General features: G+C 37.0%; 1 protein-coding gene and 1 pseudogene across 1 annotated transcript; both read right to left on the reverse strand.

Annotated features, from left to right (window-relative positions):
• Positions 1-2,229: 2,229 nt before the first annotated feature.
• LOC126803656 (3-hydroxyisobutyryl-CoA hydrolase 1-like) lies at positions 2,230-10,852 on the reverse strand (annotated as a pseudogene).
• Positions 10,853-14,137: 3,285 nt separating this feature from the next.
• Positions 14,138-17,807, reverse strand: LOC126802168 (mitochondrial adenine nucleotide transporter ADNT1). Its single transcript, XM_050529737.1, has 8 exons — positions 17,456-17,807; positions 17,040-17,088; positions 16,767-16,930; positions 16,526-16,563; positions 16,083-16,195; positions 15,770-15,883; positions 15,107-15,451; positions 14,138-14,497 (listed from the first exon to the last, which is right to left on the reverse strand). The coding sequence occupies exons 1-8, from the start codon at positions 17,614-17,616 to the stop codon at positions 14,414-14,416; spliced, it is 1,068 nt and encodes a 355-aa protein (XP_050385694.1). The 5' UTR covers positions 17,617-17,807; the 3' UTR covers positions 14,138-14,413.
• Between the last annotated feature and the right edge of the window lie 7,494 nt (positions 17,808-25,301).

Genomic DNA, 25,301 nt, shown 5'->3' on the forward strand with positions numbered 1-25,301 from the left:
CCTCCAAGTCTTCCACCTGGGCTCCCATGCCACTCACGCTCTCTTCCACTTGAGCTAGGCGTGAGTCGATTGCAGCTAACATGTCCTTCACTCGTTCCTTCTTTGGAACCGTCGGGTTGACAAGTTCTTCATGACCCTTCTCTTGCGTGTCGTCAGAACCACTACCAACAGGATTGTCATTCTTTGCCATTGTGTCGAGCTAGCCTCTTGATCGAACCTGGCTCTGATACCAACTGTCACGAGCTTACTTCTTTCGCTATGCAACTCGTGCGGCCTTAGCAACTCCCTTATGCTAAGTCAGCCTTACTCGCAAACGCCCTGCTAGAACAATTGAAAGGCAAGAGAATATTTCGAAAGAGAACTTATATTGAACAAGAGAACTTACAAGTTTACTTGGTAGCTTGCTTGCTAGATTGCTTGATTGAACAAATGAGAGGGGTGTCTTGCTATTTATAGGCATCCTCATCCTACTTGGCTAGTTCTAGAGATTTCTAGGACTATGTACAATGTAGATGACTCTAGAGAGTTCTATACAATTCTACATAACTCTAAGATAGTCCTTGAGTATTCTAGAGACTTCCAGAGTGGTCTAGGTCCTTGAGCCTCTCCAAGGTTCTAGAGAGTTCCAGAGATGTCCAAAAATTTCTCAAACCTTCTGGAGACTTCTAAGACTTTCCAGAGTTTTCTATGACTCTCTAGAAGCTTCTACGATCTTCCGAAGTCTTCTATAACCTTCTATGACATTCCGGAGGGTTCTAAAGTCTTCCAGATGCTTCCAAAATACTCAAGTGATCTCTAATACCTTCCTTGAGCCATATTGTCCAAGGAAAATTCTATGAAGGTTGGCGGGGCGTGACAATAGGCTAAATAATTCAGCCAGACGACTAAAGATATGCAAGGCATGCATTTTGATAATTTTCACGATAAGAAACTTTTAACTAGTTGAAGAAAAAAAAGCTTGAAGCGTGAATTTGAATAAGGTGAAACTGAAAGATTTTTGGTTTAAAAACAAGCATGCATGAAATTCCATTTCTAAAACCAAATTTCATGGAGTCCTAATCATTTGTCGGGTATTGTTATTTGAGAGCAAACAAGTAATATATATATTGTACGTACTTCAAGAAGAGTGGAAAAGACAGTGGGCTACAAGGGGTGGTCAAATTTCTTCATTAAACTATATATAATTACTATAAAAAATTTAATTCTTATATTCTGGTCCCCTCAAAAATCTTTTAAACTTTTTGGTATTTTCATTATTTATCTTCTGGTTCTGCTATTGGAAAAAGAGATGGATATATGAATATGAAACTGAAAAAGTATGAACCAGTAACTTCATAACAAACACTTAATTAATTGATAGGAAATGATTGTAGAAGATAACTGTGATCATTACAAAGTAATTAATTAGTATGGAATAAGTATATTGGAGTTGGATGGAATGCACAAACCAAAACCTGTTAAGTGAGACAAATTCTCAACAAAACTGAAAATAAGAGGGAGCTTATCCACGCAGTATTCGCAATCACACACAACTATTGTGGGGGTGAGCAATCATTCTCTCTGACCCAATAGAAGGCTCGATCAACCCTAGCTTGGTGTGTAAAAACTCTTGTAATATATGAACGTAGGTGTCGGCACTCGGCAAGTAAGTAATTAAAAACTACATTATATACATTTTATTCAAATATCAGATATCCAATTAACAAACTTGATGCCTGATCATAAAACCAACTACAACCTTACCATGATTACTATCGTCTAAATGTACTGGCAAAGTGTTGCGAGAGTGTCCACTTATGTTGTATCACCTAGAGTCCTAGAGGCCGGCAATGCCACACCTCAAAGGATGTCAAACACTTTTCGGTGCATACAAGGACGTAGCTATATACAAGTTACGGTGTCTCAAATTATTAAAAATATATCTTTCTAGTTAAATTTTAGTGTAAAAATTAAATTTTAAATATTAGTTCATCTTAAATTTATATATATAGCTCATAAATAATCATAATTTTTTTTCTAGCCAAAATCATTATGAAATCTTAGTTCCGCCCTTATAGAGATTTAGTTTATTGGGGTGTCCAAACCAAAGGAGGCAGACACAAGATTTTTTTTATTTTTTTGGAAATGAGAGAGACACAAGATCTATACCCAAATGTACATATACATCATCAAAGCTTGGAAATGGTTTGGAAGTTGGATTTTGGAGGGAGGTTCAATTCTTCCGCCTCTTTAGTTGAACTCCAACTTACTAGGCTCCCACTTAGGGCTCTTATTCTTGTCCCACAGCAATCTTTTGCAACCCTCTATAAAATCATTTTTATTTTGCCCCTCGCGACATGATACACCATTCTATGATCTCGAGCAAGACATTCATGGAGCCCTTGTGATCGACCTTCCTTCTCTAATCGATCTCAATGAAATCTTCAAACTTATCGGTGACGCCTTCTTAAGTGATTGAATTGTGGAGGATATCCATGGATCATCCTCAATACATGTAGCCTCCTGCTCGAGTGCACTTCAAATTTCTTCCACTGTCCTCCTCTCCTCCTCGGAAAACAGTTTTCAATAACATCCATTTTCTGTAAAGCACTACCGCTCCCTTGCAAAGATGGTTTGACAGAGTATTCATCTATAATAGCTGAAATATAAATTATGAGATCAGTGGTTGAGGTACCATCTTTTACCAAAGCAATTTTGCATGCTAGTTCTTCTTCAAGTAAAGCCAATTTGGTTGCTGGAACAAAGTGAGTTGCTAGACCGCAAGCAAGCAGTTCAGGACCGTCCAATCTGGCGCCGGTTAGGGCAAGATATTCTCCCAATAATCCGGGAAGTCTCGATAGGAAATAAGAGGCACCCGAGTCAGGAATGTTAAACTAATGATGTGAATGACTACATCTTAACATCTTAAGTAAGAATTAATCCCACAAACTAAGCACACAAAATATGAAATAAAACATTATGAATTCCTGATAGTGTAGAGACTCACCAGTAGAAGAACTTCCTAAGCCAGCCATTGCTCCACGTTTTCTGCAGCTGCACCAAGACACTCTTCTGAAACACAGCACAAGAACACAGTATGGGGCTGAACTTAATGTTTTCTCTCTTGTATGTGATCAGGGAATATCTCTCATATTTATACCAGTGTAAACTCCACTTTGTGCTCACCCATAGAGAGTCCAAAGTAGACTAAAATGTTATCTGTTAAGAGACCTAATTGTTATCACAAACTTCATATTGAACAGGTTGTCAATCTGATAAGTCTTCTAGATTTATCAAGAGATATATATCTTGATAACTACTGTAATAGGATTACTACATATATAATTCTGCTATTCAATTGATTTAATTCAATTGCATTATCTTAAGTGGTTGAGATAATGTCAAGTCCATTTTTATTTCTAACATTCTCCCACTTGGACTGATATTGTCTCTACTGTATAATTGAACTAATGACTGAAACAAATAGCAACTGTAATGTGCACATGAACTATATAAAACCCTGTACTTATCCAGCTTGATCAAGTAAAAGTAACTATTGCAGAACTCAGAAACAAGTATGTTATGAGCAACAAGTTGATTAAGAGCCACTAACAAAGATCACAGTACTCACATAAGCTATTGTGATAATGAAATATGAAGGCTAATATATCTACTTGTAAATGCCATTCTTTCACATCCCTCTGTATGACTTTGTCAAAACAAAATCTCCAGCAACATAATGAACTCCAGTGAATTTGGAATTGCTGGACTGAACTGAATTGCTTAAAGCATGAATGTTCACCTGTAAAACACACAATATTTATAAAATAGAATACAAAACTTTCAGAATTCGAATTAAAAGACATGTAGGATTCTGAAATACCTTAAATTTTATTGATTGCTTGCAGAACAAAGTACAAAAGTTGCAGTAATACAGTAAAGAAACTGAAACTAAATGTTACAGTGAGATAAAAATTCATAAATTGCTCAGTACTCCCACTGAACACAAGCATCATCCAATTTGGATAAAATCCCCATATTCTTTACATGTTTCTTGAATGTTTCAACAGGTAAGGCCTTAGTAAAAGGATCTGCAAGCTGTGACTCTGTATAAATATATAAAACTATAACCTCTCCATTTTTCACTCTCTGTCTAGTACTGTAGAATTTTAGATCAATGTGTTTAGAGTTGCAGGACCTTTTATTGTTCTTGGTGAAGAACACTGCAGCTTCATTATCACAGAATATCTTAAATGCATCAGAAACTAAAGAACTTAATATTTCAATTTGAATTATAAAATTCCTCATCCATAATCCCTGACACATTCCTTCATAACCTGCTATATATTCAGCTTGCATGGTGGAGGTGGTAATCAATTTGTGTTTCATTGTTTCCCAAGACACAGCCCCTCCAGCAAGCATGAATACATATCCACAAGTTGATTTATTTGATTCTGAAAAACGACCTGCAAAGTCTGAATCTGTGTATCCTACCAACTCTAACTCTTTCTCCTGCCTATACACTAGCATATGAGACTTGGTCCTCTGTAAATACCTAAGTACTTTTTTCCCAGCTATCCAATGTTCATGAGTAGGATTAGATTGAAATCTAGAGAGAATGTCAACTGCAAAAGCCAAATCAGGTCTTGTGCAGACCTGAGCATACATGAGACTTCCAATAAGTTTAGCATACAGTGTGCTATCTATATCAGAACTCTTCCCCCCAATTTTTGAATTTTTATTCTTTGACAATTTATCTCCTTTAAACATAGGAACTTCACCAAATGCACAGTTTTCCATATTAAATCTTTTTAGGACCTTTTGTATGTAGTTATTTTGAGAAAGTCCTAATAAGCCATGTGCTCTATTCCTATGAATTTCAATTCCTAAAACATAAGAGGCTTCACCTAAATCTTTCATATCAAACTGATTTGATAAAAATGATTTAGTTTCTTTAAGTAGCTTTACATTGCTGCTTGCTAAAAGAATATCATCAACATACAGTATAAGAAAAATAAAACTATTCCCAACTGTCTTGATATAAACACATTCATCAACAATGTTTTCTGTAAATCCAAGTGAAGAGATTACTGAATCAAATTTTTTATACCACTGTCTAGAAGCTTGTTTCAACCCATATATGGATTTCTCAAGCTTACAAACTAAATTCTCTTTCCCAGGTTCCACAAAACCTTCAGGTTGTTGCATATATATGACTTCTTCTAATTCTCCATTTAAGAATGTTGTTTTAACATCCATTTGATGTAGTTCCATGTTATAATGAGCTACAAGTGCCATTATAATTCTGAATGAATCCTTGGTGGACACAGGAGAAAAGGTTTCATCATAGTCTATGCCCATTTTTTGTGTGAACCCTTTTGCTACTAACCTAGCCTTATACCTCTCTATGTTTCCATTAACATCCCTCTTAGTCTTAAAAACCCATTTTGAACCTATAGCTTTCTGATTTGGGTTAGGTCTTACAAGTTTCCACACTTTGTTTTGACTAATGGAAACAATTTCTGCTTCCATTACGTTATGTCATTCTGTAATTTCAGTGCTCTCTATTGCTTGTTTATAACTTAATCATTATCTTCTGCATCCAACTCTTGTAAATAAACAATATAATTGATGTTTTCCCCAAAAGTTGGTTTTCTGTGTCTCTAAGATCTCCTAAGCTAAGGCTGTTTTACAATTTGATGTTCAGCTTGAATTTGGTTAGGTTCACCAAAATGCTCATTTTGAGCATGGTTAGGAGCATTCTGATCTAAGGCTACTAGTTCCTCGAAATTTTGATTTTGGACTGTAATTTTTGTATCATTAGTTTGCATTTCATTTTCTGAATTAAAAGGCAAAAAATTTTGCACAAGAACATTTTCTGTATTTTTTGTAGTTTCCTAAAAAACTGCAGTCAAGTCTTCAAAACTTGTATTACAGATATCTTCATCCATGAACTTAGCTTGATGTGTTTCAAAAGTTCTGGTTGTTCTATTAGGTGTAAAATTTATAACCTTTTGATTTTTCACAATATCCAATGAAATGACAACTTATGGTTTTCTGATTTAACTTTTGTGCTAATTCTTTAGGTATTTTTGCTTCAGCTTTGCATCCTCAAACATGAAAATGATGCAAGCTTGGTTGTTTTCCTGTCCAAAGTTCAAATGGAGTCTTTTCTACAGATTTACTAGGGGCTCGGTTGCAAATATAATTTGCAGTCTTAAGAGCCTCACCCCATAGGAATTTAGGCAACCTTGTAGTGCACATCATTCTTATCACCATATTTATTAAGGTTCTATTTTTTCTTTCTGCCACCCCGTTTTGTTGAGGGTTGTAGGGAGTTGTGTACTGAGCCTTAATGCCATTCTCTTGCAAGTAAAGTGCAAAATGTCCCTTTTGTTGGCCTGTTTTAGTATGTCTACCATAGTACTCCCCTCCTCTATCAGACCTAACAATTTTAATTTTATTCTCTAGCTGCAATTCAACTTCAGTTTTATATATTTTGAATGCATGTAGTGCTTGAGATTTTTCTGATAAAAGATAAATGTAGCAGTACCTAGAAAAATCGTCTATAAAGGTGATAAAGTATACATTTCCACATATGGTTTTGTGTTTAAAAGGGCCACATATGTCTGTATGAATTATTTCCAATAGTGAATGACTTTTAAATGCATTTGTGTTTCTGCTGTGTGTCATTTTCCCTTTGCAACACTCTATTCAATCTGTTAAATCAGAATAATCTAAAGCTGGTAAAATTTTATTATTTCCAATGTTTTAAGTCTTTCTTTAGATATATGGCCTAATCTCTTATGCCAAAGGTTAGCATACTTGTTATTATGTATGGTTGTTTTACTTCGTGTAACATGGTTAACTGAATTTATGCTTTCTGCATTCTCAATAGCTAGAATCTCATGTTTAATCACAGAACAATCTAATTTAAGGTAATTATTGCATAACAAACCACCACCAATGTATTCAGAACCTCGAAAAAATTTTATTCCATCAAAATCAATAACAAGTCTCAATCCAATACCAACCAAAAGACCTACTGAAATAAGATTCCTTTTTAAAGAAGGAATATAATAAACATTGTTCAAGAAAAGAAAATTTCCAAATCCTAGTCCTAGATCTAATTTCAAGGTTCCAATCGCCTTAACTACTACCCTCGCACCATTTCCCACACAGACATGCTGCTCAATGTTCCTTGGAGCTCGCCTCTTTATGATACCCTGCAATGAAGTGGTAATATGAATAGATGAGCCCGAGTCCAACCAGTATGAATGACTATCTATATTAACAAAGTTAACTTCTAGGGAAAATACTGAATTAGGGAATGAGTCACCTTTCTTAATCATCCAGGCTTTAAACCCTGGACAGTCTTTCTTTTTGTGACCAACTTTCTTGCAAAAGAAACATTTAAACCTTGATCCATTCCCTCCAGCCTCTCCATTGCAACCCTTAACATAGCATTTTTTCTCACATGCCTTCTCATGATTCCCAGAAACTTTAGTTGGAACAGTTTTCTTAACTTTAAGTTTGTTTTTGCCCTTCCATTTTGGCTTCTCAACTAAATTAATGGCAGTGGTTGGCTTGGACTCTTTCTTAATCCTCTCTTCCTCATTGACACAGACTGAAATGAGTTTGTTGAGGCTTCAATTGGCTTCAGATGCATTATAGGAGGTTTTCAGGTTACTGAAGGTAGTAGGTAAGGAATCTAGCACTTGAGCCACAACCTGGTCATCTTTAACTCTCATATTTAAATCTCTAAGCCTAGCATTAATGTCCATCATGCCCATAATCTGTTCTCTCACAGAGCCAACACCAGTAAAATTCATGTCATTAAACTGCCTAGACAGCCTAGAAATCTCAGCCTTATCATTTTCCATGTAATATTTAGAGATAGCCTCTAGATAATCCCAAGCAGTCTCAGGTTCCTCAATTGACCCTCTAATAGAGTCTATCATGGTAGTCCTAATGAAACTCTTAGTCTTCCTATTGCTAGTGTGCCACTCTTTATATATTCTTTTGGTCTCAGCATCATCTCCATTAGTAGGCTCAGCATGAACATCCTCAACCTTGCATAAATCCAATTGATTGGTCATGGTAATATGATAATCTATGTGCCTTCTCCAGTCCTTATAGTTAGTTCCATTAAGCAACACCACTTGACCAAGGTTAACAAAAGTAGAGCCTAAAACAAACAAGAAAAACATACATAAGCTACTGCAAACACCATTTTGTGTGTATATATATATATATTATATATGCTGTAAGCTTCAGACTTATAAAAACAGTCACGCATACTATCAAAAAATTAATTGCTCAATCATTTTTCAAATCAGAAGCATAAAACTTAAATTTTCCCCATAAAGCTGTAGTTGATACTGAATAACATCTTTGGATATAAAATTCATCATCCTAAAGTTTCTTTATCATCAAACTATGGTTGTTATATACCAGTTATTAATGAAACAGTCAAAACTTTGGTTAAGAAAAGTTCCAAGAATCTGAAAAGATATATAAGTCACATAAGATGCTGCACTAACACAAAACAACACAGTGAACATCTTCTTTGGAAGAACAAAATATAAGTGTTATGTTGAATTAGCTGCACAAGCTCATTTTATTAAATGAACATTTTTAAGAAACAATAAGGAAAAATTGCTTTGTGCAATATAGTCTATAAAGCTTCCTTTAAATCACAAACTAAATCAAGGGTCTTATTTCCAGTTCAAAACCTCAGTAAAACCAATGATTTTCAACTATGATTAATTCTGCAGATTTGTATATATATATATATATATATAATTTGGGAGATTACTGTAATATATATATATATACTACTTCCTCTAAAAAAATTTCCGGCAAAATCATAGTCATACAGAAACACTATTCAATCACAGGAGCAATACAATTGAATCCATACAGTGCCTGAAAATAAACATACAAGCCTCCATCTCCAGATCATGTCAAAATCAACCAATTCAGGTATCACAGATCATCTAGATGCCTAGCACACGTCAACCACAACGAATACTTTATCTATATGCCAACACTTCTTCATATGACCATCCACAAATGCAGAATTGAAGTTTTGACAAGATTCAGATTAAAGACTTACCTTTGCCTCTACTACAGCATTGCAATTTGTTAGCATAAACTCAAACAATAAACCCAATCTAGCCATATTTGCGCCTAAATGGGTTTGAATCCCTTCACTGAGATTTACACTCTCAGTTGCACATCAATTCTCCCAAAACCCAGTACCACGATTATGCTGGACGAGAAATTGGATATGAATTGGGTGCCTGAATGCGTTATTAAGTGGGCTTAAAATGGATGAATGCGGATTAAGGATTTAAGCCTACTTACTTCCGAAAAATAGAGTTTTATTTTCTTCTGTAGTTTTACTAAATCGAAAATAAAAAACAAAAATTCTTTTATGCAGTTTGTGTTATTCTTGTTTGCTATGATACCACATGTTAAACTAATGATGTGAATGACTACATCTTAACATCTTAAGCAAGAATTAATCCCACAAACTAAGCACACTAAATATGAAATAAAACATTATGAATTCCTGATAGTGTAGAGACTCACCAGTAGAAGAACTTCCTAAGCCAGCCATTGCTCCACGTTTTCTGCAACTGCACCAAGACACTCTTCTGAAACACAGCACAAGAACACCGTATGGGGCTGAACTTAATGTTTTCTCTCTTGTATGTGATCAGGGAATATCTCTCATATTTATACCGGTGTAAACTCCACTTTGTGCTCACCCATAGAGAGTCCAAAGTAGACTGAAATGTTATCTGTTAAGAGACTTAATTGTTATCACAAACTTCATATTAAACAAGTTGTCAATCTGATAAATCTTCTAGATTTATTAAGAGATATATATATCTTGATAACTACTGTAATAGGATTACTACATATATAATTCTGCTATTCAATTGATTTAATTCAATTGCATTATCTTAAGTGGTTGAGATAATGTCAAGTCCATTTTTATTTCTAACAAGGAAACGTCCCTATAGCTGTCTCTGGAAAAGAAAACCTTGAATTCTCCGTTACTATGCGGAATCTGGAGGCTGAAAATATTCCGGCTCCCCTTCCCATGGCTATGCCGTTGAGAACTGAAACCTGAGGTTTACTGTAGAAGAGTAAATTATAAAGCTCCACATAATCTTTTGCAAAAAGCCTCCCATCATTATTGTTGAGATGCCGAGCTGTAGCAGCAGTATAATTCATATAACCGCCCGCACAAAATGCTTTTCCATTACCTTTGAGCATGACCATTTTGAGTTTCGTATCATGATCATAGGCGCGGAGCAACTCAGACAGCCGAGAGAGCATTTTAAGAGAGAGGAAATTCATGTGTTGAGGCCTGTTTAGTATCAGTGTCCTCATAGATGAGTTGTTCTCATGCACCAGAATCTCTGGATCGGGACGATGATCCGAGTTGAAAGAAGACATAGCTAGAGAGAATGACTGTGTATAGAAAATGGGAGAGATAGAGTGGTGGTATATATAGATCTAACAACTTATAATTAGGGGTGAAACCCATACATGCACCGTCTGAGGGGGTCTTATCTTCTATGAATCAAATTACACCCTATGCCGTTTTACGTACAGTTATACAACGACATGCATGGCCATGAACCTAAAGTCGGTAAAAGATCGATAGCACCAACTTATTTGTGAACCAAATGCAATGAGAAATTGAGAACTGAGAATTATCTCGTCGTCCTACATGTATTACTCGTTCAAAAGTTTTCTGATGAAAAGAAGTGGTTCAGAATGATCTTTTTTTTTTTGGTTAATCAGAATGATCGAGTTTGCATCAATTTGTGGAAAGAAGTAAACACAATAATTGCATAATTCGGGGTTTGGCGGTTACGGGGCTGTCTTTCGTGACCATGGAGGAACTTATTTAGGTGCTTTTGCATCTAATCTTGACATTCCCAAGCTAGTGGCAGCAAAGGTAATGACCTTAATTAAAGCAATTGAAATTGCATGGGTAAGAGATTGAAAGCACATTTGGTTAGAAGTAGACTTATCTTTGGTTCTTGATTTCATATGCTCTCCTCATTTGAATTCTTGGAAGTTTCGTATTGAATGGGGTAATTGTTTGCACAAAATCTCTCAAATGTATTTCAAATTTTCGCATATTTTTCGAGAGTGTAATCATGTGGCTGATAACTTGGCAAATTATGATACTACTTCCTCTGGGCTGACGTGGCGGGACTTGCCCCCAACATTTATCCAAACACAATGTAATAGTGACCAATTAGGTATACCAAAGTTTCGTATTCGTTAGTTGTTTTACATGACTCTGTTTTGAGAGGTTTATTATTGGATCCCTCTAGTCCTTGTTATAAAAAAAATTCTTATTAATAATATCTGAGTCTAAGGAGGCTATTTATCTCTATTAGGTCTCAGTTTAACTAAAAGAAAACAGCAAATGGTTCATTTTCCTTGCCTATTCCTTCTTATTAAAAGAATTGTTTTTTCTTTTCTAAAGGTTATTGAAAGAAGTCAAAGAACTGTACGTTTTTCTGATCAAACAGTAAACAAAATTATTACATACCTTTGTATACGAAGTGTAAGAACGAAATAATTTTCTTATTCAAAGTCTCAGTTACACAAACCAAACGGGACCTTAATATTTAGTCAATGTCCCTAAATATGGTGTTGTTGATTATCTGGCTAGCTAGCTGTTAATATAAGCTGACGCTTGCCTGGATTGCCCTTGCTATTTTCTCATGAACCCAAAATACATGTAGGTGATGTTTGGTTTGATTAGTCAATAAAATTGATTGACTAAAAGGCCTCTAAGATATTATTTTCTTGCATTGCAAGGACAGCCAAGGATGACATATCAACATTTTTCTATCATGCGTGTAATGCAAGTCTTCAGATGAAAACGTTTGACTCGTCTTTTCATTTAAAATAAGTGTTATTTTAGCACATTTGGTAGTTGTTCATTATTAGTAAACTTTCATAAGACTTCGATATAATCTATTACCTGAGTTTAGGTATACAACTTTTACTCTCTTAGTAAAATTTACTATTGGCCATCCAGATGAAGCTTTTCTGGCTTAAACCCCAGTAAAAAGGATTCCACCCAAGTAAGAAAAGATCAACAAGACCTAGATTCACGGTGGGTTGTCAAATTTTCGACGATTCTATTTGTAATATTTTTCATTTTGGTCGGTTGTAATTAGGTATGGAATATTACCCATAGGGTATGATAGGGTATTTACGGGTATTTGATCCTAATAGGGTTGTAAAATTGGTAAAAATAAGGAACGGATATAAGAATCCCCTATAAGAATAAAATATGTATTATATATGTTTTAATATCAATTAATTAATAAATATTTATGTAAATAAAAACTATTTTTATAATTATTGTTCTATTTTGAACTAGACTTGTATTTGTTTAAGTTTGATTAATGTAAAAAAATTAATTTTATCATAATATTTAGTTTTCATTTTAGATTTTTTACTTTTTTCTACACTTCATATGAAATTTTATATAATATAACGAAATACTGTTAACGGGTATTTGGGCGGGTATGAGAAACAGATCCCCAACGAGAATGAGGACGGGAAATACCCATTATTTTATAACGAAAATTAGGACAGATACGGGGACGTAATTGAAATTAGATATAAATATGGTATTTCAATCTCCTGACCATACCCTACTACTCATTGACATCCTAATTGTAATTGTGACTACTCGCCCTATCCAATCTGTTGTTTCATGTTACAAGTCAATGTTCTTAAAAACCCTCCTTAAGCTGAAAATAGATACACCAGTTAAACTGCGGTTGTAGAATATCCGGCACCTCTGACCGGAATTGTTCATCAGTTCAGGCGTGTTCTCGATTAGAAAAACTAGTCCACCCTTGTTCCATCGGAAATATCATCTGGTAAAGTATTCGATCTCATTTCTTGTATTTCAGATGTTAGATCGATTACTTCTTGCTTATCTTTATAAACTAGAAGATCAAATTAAGCATCTCCTTTATAATCTTTGAAATGAACCTAGTGTATATCTTTGTGGTCGTTCTTATCAATGCTCTCCAGCCTCTCCTTATATAATGGAAGAATCCCAACTCCAGAGATGAGACTGATTTGAACACCAGCTATCTCGTCTACTTTCTGCAAGTCTGCAGATTACTTATTCTCTTGATTCTGATTCCAAATTTCTATTGCAGTCTTGCAGAGACATACATACAGGTTTTTCTGTAGTAAAAATGGCAGAACCTGATCAAGTTTCGGACAATGAAGTTGGTCAGCTGGAAGAAGACAGAGAAGAGATACAGAATGAAGAACATTCAACATCTGAATTGCCAGACGCAAAGTCCACAGCTGAGTTGAACCTCGTCATTCTGTTTCTTTCATTAGTTTCGTCTCAAAAGTCAGAAGAAAGCTCAACTCTTGCAAAGAACGAAGAAGAACGACATAGAGCTAAAGCTAGAATCAAAAAGCTACAAAAGAGAAAATGGGAGATAGACGAGGCCAAGCCAGTTCGGCGACCAACAACTGAGAGGTTCAAAACAACAGTAAAGGATTCGAGGTTAGTATCTCTACAGTAAAACTTTCAGACAATGAATCACAGAGATGTGTTCTGTTTTATCATAAATTTGACAGAATTGTACCCATAAGCAATGTCCAGGCATGGCCGAAGGCTGTGAAGAACAATGGCATTCAAGGGTGAAATGAATTGCAGGATTGCAACGTTGATATACAATGTCGAATTCCTTCACGGTTCAATCAAATAAGGCATATACATGTGACATGTACATCCTTAAATCCTCTCAGGCTACGAATCATATTTCCTCATCTATCATGCGATAATAGATGGAAGACTACATGCCTAGAAGAATATGAAGCATTACATTCCCAAAAGGAAACTGGTATCATGGTCTGATATCTTAAACATCGAATTCAAACACCAAGTCACACGGAGCAAACCGAACCATGCAGAAATCAAGCTTCCAGCAATGTCAATGTTAGTGTCAACAATTTTAATCATGTTCCATATCCAATAGTCAATCAATCCATCCTAGGTCGAAAAGTGAATCCATGTAGTCAAGAGAATTGAGAAGGGATGGGAGGAAGAAGGGGATTCATCAGTAAAATGTCACAGCATGTAAATATGCTTTTATATCACTTATGGAAGACATGCAAATGCATGTGTTGCATCGTCAAACACTTATTGGCACAGCTCACAAATCAGAAGCCCAAACCTACATCACGTTCATATGGAAATACAGGAGCGGAAACAAGGGAAAGCAATCTATAAACAAAGGCTCAGACAGGCTTCTAACTTGATGAGTTAGAGAAGTAACCCCTAGTTTACCAGACCCCTATCTCCTGGCCTACAAAAATATCAGATAAATATCAGGGAGCTACCACAATTTTAGTCAGATATCCTGATCTCAACCCCTAAAACATCCTTCACCATCTCATACGTCACAAATGCAATTGCAATGGATGGGACAACCTGAAAGATTGCAGTAGATGAAACTATGTTAATATTTTAGACAAAGGCGTGTTCTTCACTGATAAAGAGTTCGTCCATAGATAAGTATATCTTTAATTTCATGAAAACGATTACCAAAGTCAAAATGGCAAACAATCAATGCAATGTCAGCATGCTTCAAATATATCTGTATTTTGGTGCAAATACCTACTGTTTAAACCAAATGCTGATTGATGAAACCATGAAAGAGCTTCTTTGAGCCAACAAAATAATGGCCACACGAGAACCAACAACCAATGCCGTGGAATAAAAGACAGTTGGGTTCTCGGATTCTAGCCATCAACACGATTTTGTAACAGTTCAGAGTTCACATCAAGGGTTCAGCACCCATGTAAGCATCTAATACCTATGCCCCCAAGGAATTATGTTCAGTAAAATGTATTATATTGATCTGATGTCCCACAATCATGTCACTGGTTTGCCTACACATCACGTGTTTGAAGTTTACCACCTTTACCAGGCTCACAAAATTGTTTTCATAGAGACAAAACCTGGATATTTCAAGTCATGGTTCAACCTACACTCCTAAAATGATATGTATCTATCATGTGATAGAAGATTAAAACTGACCTTAACAGAATTGGGAACCAAACCCTTGTACAATGCACCAAAACCCTCATGTCGAACAGTTTTCCTGAATGCATCAATCATGCCAGTATATTCAAGTGGTGCCTTGCTTCTTCCCTCACCAGCAACAACAGAAGCAGCATGACTCCAACCCACCATCTGCATCCTTCGACGGATGACATCAAGGGGATAAGCAACAGTCTGCCCGACAGTTCCAGCAGCTGCCCCACATGCCAGTCGTGTTGTAACACTCAAATCTGTATCTTGGACTAGTCCAAATGGTCTACTTTTAATTAACCAATCCTTAAGGGATTCATACACAGCAAAGTTGAGCCCCACATATGGAACCTACAAGAAAGAAGAGGATTAAGGTCCCAAGTTTCTCAAAGTGGTAGGCATGGACACAAATGGAGAAGACAACTATAATATAGAAACAGGTGACATTTGATTTTCATACCAAAATAATCAAACCTCAGTGAAACACAAAACACAGGGGCATAGGAGTAGTTCCTTAAAATAGAAGAGTCATGTTATGCTAGATGATTTGTAAGAATCCGTAAATGACACTACTGCAACATATATATAATTCTTTCCTTTTGTTCTTACTTTTACCTCAGTATAAATATAACAAATAAGTGAAGCTAGATTTTATCATCAGCAACTTACAACTCCAATTACAGAAGGAAGCCAGCCCTTGTACAAAGCACGTGGACCCTCTTCCCGAAGCACAGTTGATAGAGCATGGATCATTCCCCTATACTGATAAGGAGATGACTCTGTCTGCAAAAGTAGAGGGGCAACATATAAATCCTTCCAAAGCACATATCCAAGAAAATTTCTCTGGTAATAACTTGTAATTTTATTGTCTAGACTTATTCTAAGTATCATAAAATTGATGACTGAGACAGATGGAAAAATATTATCGGCCTGGAAAAAACGGTTCATCAGAAAAGGGAAGCAAGGGGACTAGAATACGAACCTGTACAGTAATCCTTCCCCGTACCATGTCCATTGGGTAAGTTGCGGACATGGCAATAATTCCAGCACATGCTCCAGCTCCAAGTCGTAGAAGAGGACTGAGCTGTGCATCTTCTGCAGAAGTTAGCCAGAAAAGGAGATTCAGATAACCTGGTTAATGCATTGATTTCCATCTGTGTATCTTCTCTGAGCAAGGATAATAAAAATCAAGTCATATTCCTCCAGTAACATTATATCAGTTATAAGGTTTCTTTCTCCAGTTATACTGTGATGTGGATGTTTAAACCTGTACTAAATACTTTACTGACCCATGACATGGGTATACACCAACCCAAACTGAGTCAAAATGTTAAAAGAATGTGAAATCACCAAAAGAATGCCATCAATCACTAACAATTCTACCTCATAGAAAAAGCATGTGTGAATTTTTAACGATGGACTTACCATTGCCAGTTTTCTCCCGATACATCCACAAAATTCCCCTGTTGAAAAGATAAACTAGGAGCATTAAGCAGGAGACAACAGTGTACAGTATAAAATACCAAAGCATAATGCACCCTGAAATAGAAAAATATTTTCAAGGTGGGGAAAAGTATTACCAAATAATAGTGGAGAAAATGACCAATAATAGAAAATTAAGGAAACCAAGAAAACAATATGAGAGTGATCCATTTCAAAAACATACTTGGAAGCTTGCTCGTAGCTGAAGAATTTGACAGCCGAATTGGGGACAATCCGAGCACAATTGGTACCATTTCCTTTAAACAGTCCACGGAAACCCTCACTTCTCCAGATATATTTCAGGCCTTGTATTGTTCCACTGTATTTTATGTTATGCGGATTTTGCACCTGAACAAGTTACAACAAACCCCGAATACACCATATATCATTTAGTATTATACTGCTGCATAACTTAATTAACTGATAGAGAATATGCACAATCCCTAAAAACACGAACCTGCAGCAATATCTTCATTCGTTCCAGCGGCGCAACAGCTGTTCGAGACCTGCATAAATACTTACAAAGCATCAGTACTGGAAATTGCAACCGCGGCAACAGCACTGAGAATTTAATAAGATATGAAGCACTTTACAACAAGCTAATCACTAATCAGATACGCACAAGTTTTGTAATGCAGCAAATTCTTAAGAACAAGATTTAATACTCTGATTTCTTCCTATTCGTTTTTTCAATAATCAATCAAATAAAACTGCCACGATAGGATTCAACTTTTCTGGTTCGATTTCATTTCCATCAATTGAACCACAGAGATTCGATTTCGCATTGAAATTAAGACAACACAGCTTTTGAATTAGCTTCATTCAACTAAACAGAGCAAAAAATAAAGCCGGAGAAAAACGAGAGGAACTCACACTCCACCGGCGACACCGCCGGCGACGAGAGACTTGCAGACGCTGAGTACGGCGAGGCTAGGAGCCTTGACGACTCCCTCTCTAGCCAGCTTAGCCTCCTCCGCCAGATTCACAATCGTCGAGACGGCGGTTTCGCTCCGTTTCACATCCTCCGAAGCCATTTCTCGACAAATCAAAACAAAACGAGCTCGCGGGAACCCTAGGCCGTCGTCGTCGGAGCACTTGATCCCAAGCTTCTTCTCGTTCCTCTTCGCCGGCGCCGATCGAAAAGGTGAGGCGGCACGGTTTCCGAGGCTCAGGACTAAAACGAGCCCCCTCTCTCTCCCTCCCTCTCTGGTTCTCTGGTCTGAGTGTGAAGAGTGGTGACGGCTTAGGTTGAGAGTGAGCGATCAGGGTAGCTAGGAGTTGACGGCGTTTGCTATTTTGGACGGGATTTATGAATTTATTTTATTTATTTTTAGAGAGGGATTGGTGGTAGTGGTGGATGCTTTACACGTGGTAGGTGAGGCGGGGTTTGGGTGGTCCATTGAAATAGATGAGATGGTTGTCCTCTTTTCGTCTTTTTAAGGATGTAGGGATAGTCCACTGACTCTCCCAAATGGAATTTGATTCGACCATTGATCTTTTTCCCTATATATTTGTTTCATTTTTCGTATATATTTGAGTAAGAATCTACCGATGGAAATATTAACATCACTTGAAGAGAGCGGTTGAGCTAGGATTCTAAACATGCAGGGAAAACTTTGACAATCTTGTCAATCAACTTCGCCTATTACGAACCTAGTTTATTTTTCTCCTTAAACTACAATGTGTCGACATATACTCTTATAAATATCATACACCAATTGTTTGTACTGAATGAAACAAAGTTTTTATATATCAAAACAACTTGATAAAATTCAGATTAACATGTTTACAGGCAAACATGGATTTTGAACGTAATATACATACATAAGCTATAAGAAGTTGAAAATTTCACACATCGTTGTATTTAGTTCTTACTTCAATGAAGTTTTATTCGATCAAAACAAAAAGTTGAAAACCCCAAGTAAAGGCAAGTCCATTACCTTGCCAGTGTGACTGCTCCTCTAGTGCCGGGATGGCTTGTTGGAATAACGCCTCATTACTGCTAATTGCATCCAAATCATACCAAGCTCAATAACATTCACTCAACCTTAATGTTACCGTCTACTGCCTCGTACCAAGCTCGGCAAACATTAACATGCACAATATTTCCATCTACTGGCTCGATCAATAACATTCCCATATACCGGTTGTTCTAAGTTGTAGATCAACTCAACCTTCCACTTTAGGGGCTCATGGACGATGCACAAAGAAAAGAGACTAACGCACGAACCTCTCTAAATCATTTACAAGACGAGAAGGAGTGAGCTCGAATAATCTGTTTTACATGCATCTCGGGTTGTTTGGCAACATAAACTTGCTTCCCCGGCCCCTTTTTTGAGTGAACATTTTCTTCATCACCTGAGTTTTCATAATCAACCATTACAGATGCTGTCTGACAAATTTAGCTCACTGATATGTGTTGTGTATCCCTATCCATGTGGATAAGAGGAAAAATCTACTTGTTAGTTGATGGCAATTTATTCAATAATTTATGCTAATATCTATGATGTTATTTAGTTGTCATCCGTTTTTTTATTTTAATATACGTAATATTCTCTCATTTTAGTATTTACTAATCAATTAATAGCCTTATATTTCTGAAGGCCCCATCACTCTAACCTGGATAATGATTCTTCTTCTACCTTTTATTTTTTTGGTAATTTACAAGTTGAGCAACAGAAAAGATCATAAGCTTGAATTTACAAAAATGGCAAAAGTAGAAAAGTGTCACAAATATAAGAAGGTATCAGCAGCTGATTATCACTGCCAGTACACGTGGCAGAGCATAGCAGGTGGAGTAGTACTTGTTCTCTATGTCGTCTGTCCCTAACGGAAACCTACCTTTCAGAATCTGACGACGTTGAGAACAGACGTAGCACGCCATTATTGGCGGGCTGAATCTGGGCCCCATCTTCACTAATATAACGTCACGGTTGCTGCATGTGCGGCCCTCCGTGCTAATATCTACTTGCTCTCTCGGATCTTCTGGCGGGTCAAACTATTCTAAAGGCCCAAATATTTATTTTCATTGTTGGGCCCAGTTGTAAGAAACAAAACCTACGGGGTCGGTTCGGCATTGATTCCGACCAAAATAACATAGCGGTCATCCGTAGTTCATATCAATATCTAAGGAGAAAATATTATGAATCGATCAATAAAATTTGATTCTCACTTTCTCTCATGCTTAATATGCCAGTAAATTTCTAGTATATCTTTTAAGTATCTTATGTTATTTCTTAGCAAGTTCGACATGAAATTTTTATGTTTAGCTAGGTAGTCATAATGATATCGATCGAACTTGGCTCATGCTTCATGGGTATACGGTTTTTACCGGTTCATTTATAATCTCTCATTCTTGACTAGTTGAGGAGATTTGTCATCTCCCATGTAACATCGTTTAAACATGGACATGAAAGATGCCGTCGATGTTGGGTTACCACACTTTTCATAACAATTAGCCTAGATCAAGGCCAGTCAAAGTTGAATAATTTGGGAGATACAACGACATTAATTCTTGGCAGGAAAACAAAAACAAACACACACAAAATGACATTGTTGGCTATCATTCTTTCACACTTTTTTGAAATTGAATCGATTCAGAGGTATGGTTTTATAGTTCTATACTGTATTAATTTATACAAGTGCTAGTTCTCACTTTCCTAAGCATTTCTCAAATCTTATTGCGAATTTCTTTAATTTGGTGTATATACGATGATATAATATGATCCAAAATGTAATAGTTTTTTTATTTGAATAAAGGTTGGTGCGGCTGTCCTCACGCTTTCAGTAATGAAGTCAAATACGTGGGAGACGTGAAGCCTAAACCTTTTATTACAAAGACCCCTGAAATAATATCAGTAATCTCTACAAACAAATATCAAATAAAGAACCAACTAGCAAAAAGTATTACACTAATGATGACTTTATTTGCTTTTCAAATTGTGGTGACTTAGTTGAGAGCACAGTAGATATGTAGCACTGAAAACGATGAAGCATCGCATACATATCCTAATGTATAATAAAGCAGCCCTCAAACTATGCTGCCACCGGTAAATGAATCCGGTGACACTTAATCTCACCATGTCATTAGACGGCAACGACCATTTGACGAAGTAAGAAACTCACCGGCTACCTAGAGCAAACAAGGCACATTGAGTGCCAATGCCGGCACGAAGCCCGACTAGTCCAACAAGATAGCTGTTATGACTTATTATACGCAGAAAACGAAGCATAACTAACCAACTAATGAAAACAAAACTGAAAACATAAACTATAACATAAGCCCAGGTCAAGTCCAAAACCATGGCCCAAACCCAAGCCCACATCGAGGAATTCAGAGATACCAATTTTGCCAACTAAGCCACGGCCGCCATCGCCTCTTCCTACCAAATGGTCCCGACCGTCACAACCCTGAAAAATGCTATCAACCTTGCCATAGATCGCGTCATCATTCCCTTGCCATTAATGAAACAACACCACATGCGCGCCCCAGGCCAGAGCCATCAAATCGGAGTGACCCAACCCAGATCCACAATCCCCAGAGAACTGGACCAGACACGCCCCAGATCGGAAGGAATCAAGCCGCGAATCTGCATGTTTCCACTCCACGATGCCGCCACCGCCACCTTTGAATGCCACAACGACCTCTCTCACTCCTCTTGTTAAGCATTGACGCCGCAATCGAAGCCAATCGAAAGACACAACAACATATCAGTCCGACACATGGATAACAACTCTCGTCCGACGACGACGAATGGGCTCGCCGTCGGACAAGGATGAAAACTGATTTCTACCTCAACGCGTGTAAGCGCATTCTCTGAGATGAGATGAAAAACAAGGATCTTTCAGGATCATAGTATTAGTAATAGTTTATAATTAGGGAGTTATGTTATTCCGTTTAGATATGACATATGTACGTGAACATCATACTCACCATCTATATATGTTAGCCTTCTCGCACGTGTCAAATGATGTGCTTATTGGTTCACTGCTCATAAACCAACTTCAACATTTGAATGTATGCACCACATCTTATATTCATATTTTTGGGGAAAAATTTGTGTGATAAAGTGGTTTCATCTTGTTTTAATTTTACTTTCTTACCCACTATTTAAATATATTCACTTTTATAAATCAAGAATAGTATAGGAAACATGTGTTTGGCGGTTACGTATGGTAAAATTACCTTAATATATAAAGAATATAATGATGTAGAAAATCAAAACTATATGCATGTCCTAAATGATTACGATCAAGAAGTTGCAAATGAGAGACTTATGCTATGCAGCTGTTGTGCATTTCATAACAGTATGCGGTTCATCAGTTCATATGCATGGACGGATGGTTAAAAATAAACACTTGTCTTAGGTTTCTAAACCGAGTTTGTCTCATCAACCTTTTCCTAGATTGTTCGGACACTTGCCTAAATTTAAATGTAATTTACTAGTAACATAATTTTATATAGAAGCAATGAAATGTGGCTGAATACATAAAAAGGGCTTGTCGTCAACTTTAACTTAGGTTATCTCCAACCCACCCAAGTTAAGGGCTAAAATGTTCTCATTTAGCACTCTCTATCTCCAACTCTTTCAAGTTAAGGGCTAAAAGACATTAGGTGAGTGTTTGCACCTAAATTTAGCAACCCTCATGAGTTGCTAAATTGAATTAAAGCTAAGCCAAATTTACAAAGGCTTGCTCATTTGGCTGGAGTTTAGAATAACAAGAGGAAAGGGCCAGGACGGCCGAGTCCCGAGTTAATTCCAGCCAAGATGCTACATTAATTGGTAATGACCCATGATTATTTGGATAGTTCAAATGGACGCGACCGACAAATAAAATTGGGCCGAGATGTAGTTGACATTTGGTTATCTTACGGCCGGAGCCTAAAGACAAACATGGCTGAACGAGTTTAGGAAAGGAGTTTGCATAAGGAAAGCTATCAATTCAAGTAAATGGTCCAACCATTTCAGAAATCAGTCGAGTCTCAACATTCATGTTCGAAATGATCTATAAGGAAGTTGGCTTTCGTTGCCATTTTCGGGATATGTATAGCTAGGGGTTGATCAATATATATAGCACATTGTAAATAAGTGTAAAGGGTTCAGCATCACTCAAACAAATCAATATACAACTCTTCAAACAACTTAATTTTCTTCATTTCATAAGTAATTTGCTTTCATTTTACTTTTATTAGTCTTTATGATTCTTGCTCTTTATTTTCTTGCACCTAGGAGTACATTGTTAATTTAGATTCATACCATCGATCTATTGATCTCCTTCGACCAATCCAAATTGGATCAATGCGATTTGTCATTAACACCCACATCACCTCACAACGCTCTGACAACCGAATCTGTTTCAACTTCATATTCAAGGTGATCTGCGAGTACCTTCACCCGATCAATCTCTTACCTATCCCCCTAACGTTCGAGTTCAGTCAACAGGTAGACATCTACGAAGATCCCGGCTATTGATTTGAATGGAGTCCGAACAAAGGCATCTGAACCCAACGGCCATGAGTGTTCCTTCCTCGACCGACTATCACTTGAAAGAAGTCAAATCTAGCGCAAACACATGTATCAAAACCTCACAAACAAGAATGACGATTATTTTTGAGTCCCTCGGCCTTTCCTCGGCCGAGACGATTTTTTGCCTAACATCTTTGGCACGCCTAGTGGGACACTCACAACTAAGTATAGTACTTCAATCACATACACAAATGAGTTTCTATGAGCTGAAAGCAAACAACTCAAATCCTATATATGATGCAAAGGGTGGCTACAACTATGCAACCTTTAATAGCTTTGTTGATTTGAACAACCACGCCGCATGGAATTCACAAGCAGTAATCCAACATCAATATGGTTTCAATGGCTGTAACTTGGGTGGAACATGGACTAATCAAATGGTCGGATCTAAGATCAATCTATGGCCAGAATTACTTTGAATCACCAGCAAAATTATCAGAAAATCTTTGAGGCTATACAAAGGAATACCAAGAGTTTACATGAACTCTTTCGAAAGAGTCAAGAAGAGTTGGATGAATATTTTCAAAGGAGAAAGCAAAAACTCAAAGAGGATTGGAAAAAGTACAAGGCGGAATGCATGAAGCAAAGGAGTGAGTATGAAGATGAATATCAAGCAATACTTAATGCACAAATGATTTCAATGACTACTCATCTGTTGTGTTCGTCCATCCAATTTCATGATGAGAGCTACGATTGGATTGAGGAAGATGAAACCAATGTAGAAGGTTTGCTATCGGCCGAATTAATCAAGGCCGAAAATGAATATTCTAGTTTTTTAACAAAAACAAACAACCATGTGTTTGAGTATGAAGAACAATTTGTTGAAGTGGTTGAACATTTTGACATGATTAGTGGAGACAAAGCTGACCTAGAAAATCAAAGATCAATTAGATAGAAATAAAAGCCAAGTTTGATGATTCAAGTTCATATCGAGAGCTTGACTTATTAGCTTACATTGGGTCCAAAAATCAATAATCTACAAAAAGGGTTCCGGACAAAGTGCTCCATGGCTTTCAAAAGCTGGACGAAATGGCTGAATACATAAAATATCCAAAATTTTCAATAAAACATCGTTGCCGCCCCTATTACGGCCGCAAATTTATTTACATTTATGTTTACTTTCAACCAGAATACAAAACCCAGCCAACACCAAAAATTTTGTTGGCCGAAATGTATTTAGTTTTGCCGAGGTCGAAGTTAGAGTTGGCCGAGATACTCGTAGATTAGCCAAGGTCATAAAATGGTTAGCCGCGACTGAGGTCAGATTTCAGTTGGCCGCGGCTGGATTCAAATGATTGGTTACGATCGAGATTCAAATTGAGGTTTGTCGCGGTTGGAGTTAGAATTTCGATTGGCCATAGCCGAAGTCAAAATTTGGGTTGGCCGCAATCGTGGTTTGAATTTTGGTTGGCCGCAGCCGAGATAAGAATTTGAGTTGGCCGGAACCTAGGTTAGCTTGGCTGCAACCTAAGTCGATGTTGTGTTAGTTGGAGTGTTTATAGGTCGACCATATTAAACATTAATGTTGGCTGCGACCAAGGTCAGAATTTCAGTTGGTTGTAGCTGAGATCGTATTTTCCTATTTTGGCCATAACGTATGCACTACCTCGGTCGTCGTTCTAATTTAACGACCTGGCCAAGTCTACACTTTTAGTCCAGTCGAGGTTACATTCAGTCTCTTTTAACTTAAGCTCGTAATTATCACGATTGCATGAAGTCTTAAATAGCTTACCTCGATCGAATATTTACTTGTAACTCGACCGTATGTGTGCATCGGCAGCAAGCTTAATTATCTCGGCTGCACTCAAATAGTTACTTGTCGCATTTCAAATTCAAGAAGACTTGGCTACAACCAAAGTCATAATGACATGCCAACTTATTTGGTTGAAACCCTCCTTTAGATATTGGTTACACGTTACAAGGTTTTTGTTTCAGCCAAATCATTTGAGTTTTAATTATCTCAGCCGATTTTATATATTTCTTACTTTGGCCGCAGTTTGGTATAAACCATCTTGGCCGTGACCAAAATTCATAGAGACTTGGCCGCAACCTAACTTTATGTAGGCTCGGTTGCGAGCCAAATCCCATTTTCTCATCCGCAACCCAACTTTATGAAGGCTCAGCCGCTACCCAACTTCATGAAGTCTTGACACCAACCCAACATTATGTAGGCTCAACTGCGACCCAAATCA

This window comes from Argentina anserina, chromosome 7, assembly GCF_933775445.1.
Source record: "Argentina anserina chromosome 7, drPotAnse1.1, whole genome shotgun sequence".
NCBI lineage: Eukaryota > Viridiplantae > Streptophyta > Magnoliopsida > Rosales > Rosaceae > Argentina > Argentina anserina.

What these genes read in the sequence shown, in the direction of transcription:
- LOC126802168 (XM_050529737.1), bottom strand. Translation starts at nt 17,616, where the DNA reads ATGGCTTCGGAGGATGTGAAACGGAGCGAAACCGCCGTCTCGACGATT. An exon ending in AGCTACGAGCAAGCTTCCAA is followed by an intron (nt 16,564 to 16,766) that starts GTATGTTTTTGA and finishes TCTTTTCAACAG; the next exon opens with GGGAATTTTGTGGATGTATC. An exon ending in TCGGGAGAAAACTGGCAATG is followed by an intron (nt 16,196 to 16,525) that starts GTAAGTCCATCG and finishes TAACTTCTGCAG; the next exon opens with AAGATGCACAGCTCAGTCCT.